The 11,355-nt window shown below is 36.6% G+C and overlaps 2 protein-coding genes across 3 annotated transcripts in view; both read left to right on the top strand.

Moving 5' to 3' along the window:
- Positions 1–844: 844 nt before the first annotated feature.
- The window catches only part of LOC134804907 (HIG1 domain family member 1C-like), a 61,876-nt gene continuing 51,365 nt past the window's right edge, over positions 845–11,355 (top strand). The window contains exon 1 of the mRNA XM_063778226.1: positions 845–849. The gene's annotated coding sequence lies outside the window, so the exon portion shown is untranslated. The remainder of the gene's footprint in view (positions 850–11,355) is intronic.
- On the top strand, positions 4,449–9,515 carry LOC134805245 (ras-related GTP-binding protein A). 2 transcript variants are annotated; one of them, XR_010146258.1, is made up of 9 exons: positions 4,449–4,565; positions 4,647–4,714; positions 4,804–4,903; positions 4,982–5,199; positions 5,404–5,570; positions 5,662–5,755; positions 7,651–7,803; positions 8,526–8,782; positions 9,386–9,515. XR_010146258.1 is itself a non-coding variant. In XM_063778558.1 (8 exons), the coding sequence occupies exons 2-8, from the start codon at positions 4,703–4,705 to the stop codon at positions 8,703–8,705; spliced, it is 924 nt and encodes a 307-aa protein (XP_063634628.1). In that variant the 5' UTR covers positions 4,449–4,565; positions 4,647–4,702; the 3' UTR covers positions 8,706–8,842. The 2 variants fall into 2 exon arrangements, 1 of the variants encoding a protein (XP_063634628.1); XM_063778558.1 differs by lacking the exon at positions 9,386–9,515 and having other exon boundaries at positions 8,526–8,842.

The following is an 11,355-nucleotide window of genomic DNA, read 5'->3' as shown; positions in this document are numbered from 1 at the left end:
GGGATCTTACTCTTTTACTCCAATGAAGGCGTAATTAGAGTGACAGAGAAAAATGCCCGCAATTGACGATTTTCGGTATTGGCGGTAGCCCTACTGATCACACGTATGTCATGTAACTTGACTTACATGACTTCGTGTGACCAATATAGTATAGAAGAGTTGGTAATGTGGAACTCTTCAACTCGAATTAAATGAAAACGCCACGCCATGCAGGTCAACTAGACAACCATAAATTAATCGGACCGCTGGCACAAACACATAAATACTTAACATATTACAATAAATTGTATTGTACCAGATACTATTTAACATTATATTTTACCGTAAGGCTGAAATAAATACAAACAATCTTTAGTATTTATTATACGGCTCTAAGTTTTAGATATAGATGGTCAAGCAAATCTTGTCAGTAGAAAAAGGCGCGAAATTCAAATTTTCTATGGGACGATATCCTTTCGCGCCTACATTTTTCAAATTTGCCGCCTTTTTCTACTGACAAGATCTGCTTGACCCAGTATAAGTCCCTCGGACAACTAGTCACTTGGCAACGTTAGTGGTTGTCCGTAGGACATTTTGGTTGTCTCTTGGACAAAAACAATGTGATAAGATTTTTTATAGGGTCTGAAACAAATTCAATAACGTATCAGAAAGCACTAACATACATTATATATATGTTATAGTGCTTTCTGATATTTTATTAAATTTGTTTCATTTAGTACCCTCTTTAAGATTTGTTATTAATATTTCCATTGGACAACCAGATATGTTTATGGGACAACTAAGTTGTCCCTAAATTGAAAAACACATATCATTATTTTTTCTTTTTAAATTCCAGAGCAGTTCATAATTTTTTAAAGATACATACCACAATATAAAACAAAGTAGCAGGAGCAATTTTCTTACATTACTAATTATTACTATAACTGTTTCGCGTTTTAATTAAAAAGTTCCTATTATGTGAAATAAGACTTGTCCAGGGGACAATTTTTAGGGAAATATTGTGAAATTTCGTGAGTTTATGCCATATATAAAGATAAAAAATTATACTGCATTGTTTAATTAATGTAAGCCAAATAATTGTTTAAACAATAATTGATGTCTAGTTTGTTTAAACATACTTTTGGATAGTGGTCCAAACATACACAAATACACAAGTTAAACGTTAAAAAGATATGTTTGGCCGCGGGTTAAAAAATGAGTGCGGGTTCGATCCCGGGTTGTGAAGTTTCTTAAAACTGGCCAAGTGCGAGTCAGTCAGGCTTAGCGAGTAAATCAGCCCAACCCCACCCAAGTAGCGAAACACGATACAATTTGACACAGTAAATGAGATGACTTGGCACTTTTTCGCGCATCTTGGACATCACCTGGTACTACTTTTCCCCCAAATAAAACGCCTGGTATTGTTATGTTTGAATTAAATACATAATTAGCTATAATATCACACCAAACACAGAGCTCTATAAATTGCACACCTTCAATTGATTTCACAACCCCTTTTTTGCCGAACCACTGTCACAACCACCGCTGATAATGATAGTATGGCACACTAACTAGAAAGATTTCGTTGCTCTATAAATTGCAAACCTATTTTGGTACTTTTTCGCGAATCTTGTACGTCACCTGGCACTACTTTTCCCCCAATTATAACGCCTGGCATTGTTATATTTGAATTAAATACATAATTAGCTATTATATCACACCAAACTCAGAGCTCTATAAATTGCATACCTTCAATTGATTTTACAACCCATTTCTTGCCCATCCACTCCCACACCCACCGCAAAACAGCTGCCAGGCGCCCGGATTAATTAATAATGATAGTATGGCACCATTGATATAGAATAAGAACTGGATACCCAATCAGCCGCAAAAAATGGCCCCGCAAAAGTAACGTTAAAACAGATCACGCGTTACTTTTTCGTTTAGTCTTGTATGGACCGCTCAAATGTGAAGTTGTCAACAATGTCGTAAAATGGTCGTGAAAATATGCAAAAACAACAAAGATAAAACAAGGAAAAAGCATGGAATGCATTTCTTTCGGTTAGTTCTTTGGATAGCATTACATAATTTATGTAATCTGGTGGTAATTTCATGGTTTTGAATAAATTATTTTGTTAGTCCCAAAGAAGGGATGTGAAGGAACAAAAATCTAATGAGTCGATGTGAGGTCAATACTTTTTTTTTTTATATGGAATTCATAAGATATAATATTATGTTTAAATTCAAGATTTCCAAGAAAACCTATGCGACGTGCAGAGTGGACTGCTATTATAGCAAGAGATAGGGGTGATGCAGTTTTAAACAAGGCAAAACGGCACTTGTGTGTTCGGCCTATTTCCCTGTTTCCGACATATACACGACCAATAAGGGCTTACATCGACTAACTGTAAATGCTAAACCTGTCTGAACACAGTGACGACCACAGGATTTTTTTGATAAAGACCATAACCAATCAGTACCAGTTAGGGTTGCCAGATCGAAAGGCGCTATTATCGGGAAAAAATATAAATTTTTCGGGATTTTGGGACTTAAGTCGGGGAAAAAAAACATTCAAATTAAAGTAATTGTATTAAAAACAACGATATTTTACATTATTGGCACTACGTCAGCTGCTCTGCCCATAGACGTTTTTAAATTAGAATAGTATACATTCTTTGAGATCTTGAGTCGCTCGCTCGCTCGCTCGACGACAGTTCGGAACTTGAAATTATTGTTTCATAACGTGAAGCTGGTTTTCGGGACAATTTTCACTTTGTCGGGAATCGGGAACACATGGTAAAAATCGGGAGAATCCCGCTAAATCCCGGCCATCTGGCAACCCTAGTACCAGTAGCGACCTGAATGTCCCCGTGCACTATATTGCAAAGAACGAAAGTGCGAAGAGTATTATATAGATCTAAAATACACAGTTATTTAATAAATTGAATTTATCAAGGAAAATAGTATTTAAAGACGTATACTTAGTTATTAAAAATAAATTTGTTTTATGATAACTTACACGGGTTGTTACCATGAATTAATTTTATTTGAACTCCCGATCAAAGTAAATTTGTTTAATTTATTACTTTGGTTTTTCTGTACAGTAATACCTATTAAAATGTACCAAAGGGACTCCATTCGTTCATTATTCTCGTTTGACGTTGTTTGACGTAAATACAAAGGTGAAGTTACGTTTAGTGCCATCGGACTTAAAGTTTAAACAGTGTTGGTAGTAATGTTTACAAATTTGACACTTAATGCTTACGGCAGTAAGTTCTTTTCCGTACAAAACATTTATCTTGACTCAAAATTTACGTAAGCGTTTTTATCATCAATGCAAATTTGCCGCTAATGTCATTCTGACCCACATTTTGTTGACGTTTGTGTTCCGCTCTGTGTGTCTATTTCTAATATTAAGTCAGTGTATGGCACACAAACTAGAAAGATTTCGTTGCTCTATAAATTGCAAACATATTTTGGTACTTTTTCGCGAAATCTTGTACGTCACCTGGCACTACTTTTCCCCCAATTAAAACGCCTGGCATTGTTATATTTGAATTAAATACATAATTAGCTATTATATCACGCCAAAATCAGAGCTCTATAAATTGCACACCTTCATTTGATTTTACAAGCCCTTTGTTGCCCATCCACTGCCGCACCCACCGCTAAATAGCTGCCAGGCGCCCGGATTAATTAATAATGATAGTATGGCATACTAACTAGAGGGATTTCGTTGCTCTATAAATTGCATACCTATTTCCGTGGCTAGCTCTTAGACCAGAATTGAACTCATACCTGCTCCAGTTATACTAGATTCATGACGCAAACGAATTCAAGCCAAAAGATGAGTTCAAAGCACATTTCTGTGGTCACAGACCAACGTGGTTCAAAGAGAATACAATCACTACGTCTCATTATTAGGGTTGATACAACTTGACGTCCCTTTGCGTGCACGACCACAGATAAGATAATTACTTGAATTTCGACAACCCTAAATAGCCCAAAGGGTTTATTTAGTGTTGGTTTAGTGCAACTCTAGATTCATGTTTCTGTAAAGGTTCTGTCACATAGGCGCGTTTTCCGGGCGGGGCGTGAGCATTTTATACGTAAAAGCGGCGCGCCCCGCTCACGCGCCGCCCGCAAAACGCGCCTGTGTGACGGAGCCTTAAGGTACCTAGTACTATTAAGCCCGACTATGCGCGTGAATCGCGGGCGAAGCCGCGAACGCGAGTGTGGAGTCGATTTCGCTGTCTGCGCTGTTTACTTATTCTGTGGTAGGCACAGAGGGGCTACCGCGAAAACCGAAATTCGCAAATTGCGGGGATCTTTCTCTTTTACTCCAATGAAGGCGTAATTAGAGTGACAGAGAAAAATGCCCGCAATTTGCGAACTTCGATTTTCGCGGTTATAGCCCTGATCAAATTGTCAATTTGATCATCCCGCCTGGAACGACAATTCGTATGAAAAAAAAAAGAATTTGTGTCTATGACATAAAGTGACTGACGACTTGACGACTGTCGAACAGTGTTTTTACGCCTACTGTTATTTGTAATTTTTTACATATTTTTAATTAAATCTTTAAGGTAATTAAATCCGAAGGTTAGTTGGTCAACTGGTATGAGTATTTTTATTCTTCTAACAAGGTGCATGAAATCGTGTTCCAGATAAAAACTCCCTATCTTATAAAGTTGAAGGCCTTCGTAGTTCAAACTTTGTCAACATGAAGAAAAAGGTACGTCTTACAATATATTTATTTGCTCTTTTATTATTGTTTAATAACTGTTCTAATTCTAAACTAGTGACGATTTTTATATTTTATAGGTACTGTTAATGGGTAAGAGTGGCTCAGGGAAGACAAGTATGAGGTCCATAATTTTCGCCAACTACATCGCAAGAGACACCAGACGGCTGGGCGCTACAAGTTAGTTGCTATTACATAGTATGTGTGAAGTCTTCCAAGGGTTTTTGTTGATGCTTAGAGTGTGCCTGAATGTTTCAGTCGACGTGGAGCACTCTCACGTGCGCTTCCTGGGCAACCTGGTGCTCAACCTGTGGGACTGTGGCGGCCAGGAAGCTTTCATGGAAAATTATTTTGCTTCTCAAAGAGACAACATTTTTCGAAATGTTGAAGTACTTATATATGTGTTTGATGTGGAGAGTAGAGAAATGGAAAAGGACATGCATTACTATCAGTCCTGCTTGGAAGCTATTCTTCAGGTAACCATATTAGTATTTTATGGTAATTTATTAGTTTGAGTTCCCATAAACGCAGAGCATTTTCATGTTATTACCTAGTTTTAGTTGTTACCATTCACTATCAATACCTTTTCTACTTTGTATATATGTATAAATTTAAAGTAACTAACATATAATTTATGAAAAATTACATAGTTCCTAATATTATATTGGTAAATATTACAGAACTCACCGGAAGCTAGGATATTCTGTCTGGTGCACAAAATGGACTTGATAGCAGAAGAATCGAGGGAGGAAATATTTAAGGAAAGGGAAGAAGATCTGAAGCGACTCTCCAAACCCTTAGAGTGCACTTGTTTTCGGACCAGTATATGGGATGAAACATTATATAAGTAATTTTTACATTTTTTACAAATGACTGTTATGTCTTTTATGAAGTGGCTGTTGTTATATGTGATTTAAATATGTTCATGTTTGTTCCAGGGCATGGTCAAGCATAGTATATAAACTTATACCTAATGTTAAAGCTTTAGAATCTTCATTGAAACAATTCGCCTCAATTGTGGATGCTGATGAAGTAAGTTCAATTTAAATTATAATAACTACAATACCCATTAACATTTAGAACAAGTACATATAACTATAGGTCTACCACTTATCTCAGGGCAGGGTGTTGGTAGAGAAGTTGCATAGTTATTTCCTAATAGACATTGTAGAAATTGGTACTAAATCTAATTTATTTATGATATATTACTTATTTAACAAAATACAAATTAGCATAATGCAGCCTAGCCTTGGACCAGTCCACAACTGACCGTAATAACTTCTTAAGTTTTTAGCGAACACCTCAGTGTAACCTAAATTGTGAAGCTTATAATCTATAGGTACATTTAATAATGTTGGCCCACATAACCCCATGAATTATACACTGGGAGCTTATTCCTTCCACTTGATGTTGGGGACAAAAGTAATCTTGCAAGCACCTTCACATTTGATACATATTATCACACAAAAAACTTTGGTGGGGTAGGGGGGCTCGGGGGCTCCACAAGGAGCTCAGCAAACGCCTAAGGCAGGCCACAGGTGACCCTCGCGCCGGCAGCTTTCTCGTGCAAAGATTGGCCATAGCAATCCAGCGCGGGAACGCTGTCTGCGTGATGGGCACCTTACCAAGGGCGCAAAATTTTGATAGGTATTTTTAATTTTTTTGGCTTTAGTTTTTAGTTGTAGTTAATTTTAGTTTTGTATTCATTTTATACACAAAAAACTGTTTTTAACTTATAGTTTCGTCATGGTCGTCATGTGATTCGGTTAAGTTGTGTTCTAATGTATGGGGAAGACAAACAAATTATAACCAGCCTTTTATAAATGTAGTATGATACCTTTGGGTATGGTGCTTTACCCACGCTAGCGTCCCCTTCCCTCCCCCTGCCGCAACCCCCCCTTTTTGCATGAAATATGTCCCGGTTGACGGTTTTTATTAATTTTTGAGAAAAGTATTAGAATTAGGAATAAAGTGTCAAGGAAAGAAATAATCCTTAATAAATTCTAAACAAAAAAGGTTATGTACAACTTTTTGGTAAGACTCACCATATTCATGTATTAACTTGTTGAAGTTCAATATAACATAGTACGTGATAGTACTGAAAGAAATCTTATACGGAGAATAAGCTTGCAAGGTTATTCTCCGTGTAAGATTTCTTTCAGTACTATTACATACTATGTTATATTGAACTTCAACAAGTTTTTCAACGATTAAATTTTGTCGAAGTTCATCTAGCCATAACATGAATATGGTGCGTCATATAAAAAAAATGAATATAACCTTTTTTGTTAAGAATTTAATAGGGATTATTTCTTTCATTGACACTTTTTTCCTATATTGTATACTTTCCCCAAAAAATGAAAAAAACTGTGAACCGGGACATATTTCATGCAAATAGGGGGGGTTGCGGCAGGGGGAGGGAAGGGGACGCTAGCGTGCGTAAAGCACCATATCCAAAGGTATCATACTACATTCATCAAAGGCTGGCTATAATTAGTTTTTCAAAAAAACACAATTTGACCGTATCAATGGACATGTCTGCTGTCTATCCGTATGTCACAGTCATATTCCTCGGAAATTAACGATATTTTAACGAAACTTGGAACAAAGGTGTATTTTGTGATTTTCAAAATGTATAAAAATATATTTTCACTTTATACATAAAACACATAAGTGAAAAAAAAAATCAAGTAAAATCAAAATGTGGCACATCATTCAATTGGTCTAAAATTTAGACTGATTATATTAAGACTCTAAATATAATCGCTCTGCAAGTAATAAATTAAGTGCTATTTAGAGGCACTTATTCCAGAACTTTGTGCCTTATTAAGGTACCATTGTGCTTGGACGGGATACGACATTAGATTAAGCGATGTGTCAAGTTCCATTAGTATAAGTGTAGGTATAATAATATGTATATCGGGCAGGTGCTGCTGTTCGAGCGCGCGACGTTCCTGGTGGTGTCGCACTGCCAGCGGCGCGCGCACCGCGACGCGCACCGCTTCGAGAAGGTCTCCAACATCGTGAAGCAGTTCAAGCTCTCCTGCTCGAAGCTCGCCGCGCAGTTCCAGAGCATGGAGGTAACCTCGCTCATTACTTACTACTCACTAATTGTCACCATGGCCACACGCTAGAGACCCTAGGCTATACTTTCCACTATTTTTTCGATCAATGTTCGCATCCGCAAAACAATTGTGTACTGTAAATTCACATTTTAAAATACATAATCACAACATTCTTGATTATTTTTAATGTGGTCACTATGAATCATTTGATTGACAGTACAAATATTATAAGTACGAGAAACTTTATCTTCCTAAAATTTATCTAAGTATTTTTAGGAAAATATCTGCTGTGCTCATGTAAACTAATTGTATTTATTCCTGTAAACATATTAAATTTCTGTTTTTGATCAAATGTGTCTGTCCAAAGCGAAACACATTAGCAACACAATACAGACTAATATCTAGATCTAATCACGCTTACTATAATTACCTACTTTATATACAAACAAATTAATATTAAGAATCTTAAATAGACTCTGCATGTAGAATACTGATGGTCCTTGCCTTGCACTAAACAAGTACTGGGGGGTGGATCTTGCTCTTAGACTTCGTAGATTCAATGACTGTTGAACCAGTTGACAACTAAATTAAAACTAACAATATTTTTGTTTATCTTCCAATTGTTTGAAAAATCCATCTGCTTAAAATACGTAAGGGTTCAACCATAAATGCCGTTTGTATGTTATAATTTCATTGTTTTTTTTATTATATATACAAATAATAATGTTTGCGATCAGGTCCGCAACAGCGTGTTCGCAGCGTTCATCGACGGGTTCACGAGCAACACGTACGTGATGGTGGAGATGTCGGACCCGCGCATCCCGTCCGAGGCCACGCTCATCAACATCCGCAACGCGCGCAAGCACTTCGAGAAGCTGGAGAAGGTGTCGTCCAGCGCGCCCCCACACTACCAGTGAACCGCCGCCACGCCCCGCCACGCCCGCCGCACAACACTCTCTATCTATATATGAGGGCTTTTAGGAACTATATTAGGGTACGTTCACTGAGCCTAGGCCCGTAATCAGCGACACTATAACACTCGACAACTACTATACTCGACGACATCCGCTCTAGTGCGTATAGCATGATCGCTCATTTATCTTTCTCTTTTCGCTGACCTCAAAGCGCAGGCGGTTAGCCTAATGTGAACGTGTCCTTCACTCATACAAAATGACAGTCCGTGAACGATTTGTCCGAAGTTTATTTTGACCACTAGACAGCTTATCGTAGTTTCTGGTGAGTTCTAATAATCATAAGGATTTACTGCTACCAAATATCACAATCATAAGTACTGGCTACTAGTGCAATTCTATGCTATTCTCACTCGGTGGTTCCTTACTGTTGGAACACCACATCTTCTAATAAAGTCGCTCGCCTTGTTTCTCCCTACACGTTTATATGTAAGTGTATTTTCAAACATGTACAAATACCGTTACCCTAATTTATTTACCTATGTATATTTTTCTTTGATTCAGTGGCATTACTATTTTACGAGAATTAAATTTAAATGAATATCCTCTTAGATTTATAATGACAATTTGATACAATATGGAATCTTAATTTTATATTAAACTACAATCGAAGTGTATTTTTCTAGTGAGTCCATACGCTTCCGAGAGCTTACACCTAGTGGAGGAGGCTTACACCTAAGGGTGCTGATGACTCGCGGACAGAAGAATGTAATAGCGTTCGTTGAACAATTCGCCCGAATGCCCGATGTTCTGCTCGAGTGAATGCTCAAGCCCTCATATCCAATTAGATATTTTCTCGCGTTTCTTTGCTGTCCATACAAATAATGCTACTTCTTTATATGGTCACTTTAACATGCGGGGTAAAATGATTTAGGTAGTCCTCTAATTTAGGTAACGTAGCATGGCAGATATTAATTTTATAAACCCGAATCATGACAACTTTTAACAGCTCTTTCTATTTCTATTTGACTCTTGTTAACAATTTGGTCATAACTCCATTATTGTTAATGGCACAATGCACTACTACTATAGTATTTTATACAATCGTGATATAATATAGAGCTTTTCAGTCGAGTACCGTGTTTAGACAACGAAACTTGCTGAGTTGTCTAAGTAAGGTACGAGATTGAAAAGCTTGATTATATCACTATTGTATACAATACTTTTTCTACGCGTCAACAAAAATAATACTTTAAACTAGTAGAATCATTTAGGTAAATTAACCAAAAGTATACAGCTAAGATACGCGAACAGCCGCGATACCTTCATGTCCTTCATACTCGTACGCGACCCGGACGCCGCCGCCGCGCCCCACGGCGGGTTGGTCAACGACACCTTCTCGTAACTCACGAGGCCCTGGTACTTGCTCCGCGTTAAATTCAATTTTTAGACAGTTTTTTCTTGATTTTGGCCACCGTAGCCTATGGAGACTAACAAGCAACGTTAAGTGGTTTTCGTAGTCAATGGATGTTGCTATATTAAGGGTGTCACATGCGCGTTTCTGACTTATGAACCAATTGTTTCTACTATAAAATCTAAAATAAATAATTAATTTGAAGTATGGTTTTGTTTCGTCCTCTTGATCGCGGCGAGCTGTGATTGGTCAATTTCATTATAGTTGACTAAACTGTATCGAAATGAATATTATAGTTGAGTTGGGAGCACACACATTAAAAATACCCAATTGCAGTTTGGTATAAGAAATCTTAATTCAAGAATTATAGTCGACGAGTAGAAAAAAATATATGATATGACCTGCTTCATGCCTAAGGTTAACTGGCTTTATTCAAATAACATTAAATTAATGACAGGAACAGCCTGTATTAGTGCACTGTGCAATAAGGACGATCTGGCAAAAATTGTTAATACGAGGGCTGATCCGAAAGTTGTTAGTTGCTCCGGCTCTACTCATGCGATTGCAATATGATTTATACCATTGTGAGGGATATTTCAATACGTAAAGAGATGACGTCAATTCATTTTTAGAAAACGCATAGTTTTTATTTTTTTATTTTTATATTTCGACGTGCCGAAGACAGGATGATCAGTAATTGAGACTCCATTATGTGGTATCATTTTATAAACATTATTAGTTTAAAATCATATTGGATTTTTTAGGTGCTGCTAATTTGACTTAATAGGTGTCAGTAATTACTCATTTCATCAAAAGTAATAATTTCAGATACTAATTCAAAAATGTGCTTTATCATATAAAATTATTTATCAATTATATATCGAAAATGGCAGAAGGAACCGAATAATTAGACCCGGGTAAATATAAGTCCGATTTTTAAAGATTTCAATACGAAAATCATTTAATTGTGAAAAAAATGACGTTTTTTTTAGTAATTTATAACTCCATACAAAACAGCTTTCAGTAAAAAATATTATATATACAGGGTGGAACATTTCTAGAGACTAAGCTAAAAGGATAGTGTTATCTAAGTGATCTACAATCGAATTATTATAATCGTAAAGCTGGATTAAAAAGTTAAACAAAATCAATAAAATGAAATATTTTATATCAGTGACAACCCTACAAAGTTATTTACATTTTAAATTGACACATGTGTCATGTCATACTATAGGATGTACT

Source organism: Cydia splendana, chromosome Z (genome assembly GCF_910591565.1).
Source record: "Cydia splendana chromosome Z, ilCydSple1.2, whole genome shotgun sequence".
Lineage (NCBI taxonomy): Eukaryota > Metazoa > Arthropoda > Insecta > Lepidoptera > Tortricidae > Cydia > Cydia splendana.
This window is presented reverse-complemented; position numbering and strand designations above follow the sequence as displayed.

Bases quoted from the DNA above. Each gene is read 5' to 3' on its own strand.
- LOC134805245 (XM_063778558.1), top strand. The intron at 5,571-5,661 runs GTAATTTTTACA...TGTTTGTTCCAG, and splicing joins TGGGATGAAACATTATATAA to GGCATGGTCAAGCATAGTAT. The intron at 7,804-8,525 runs GTAACCTCGCTC...GTTTGCGATCAG, and splicing joins CGCAGTTCCAGAGCATGGAG to GTCCGCAACAGCGTGTTCGC.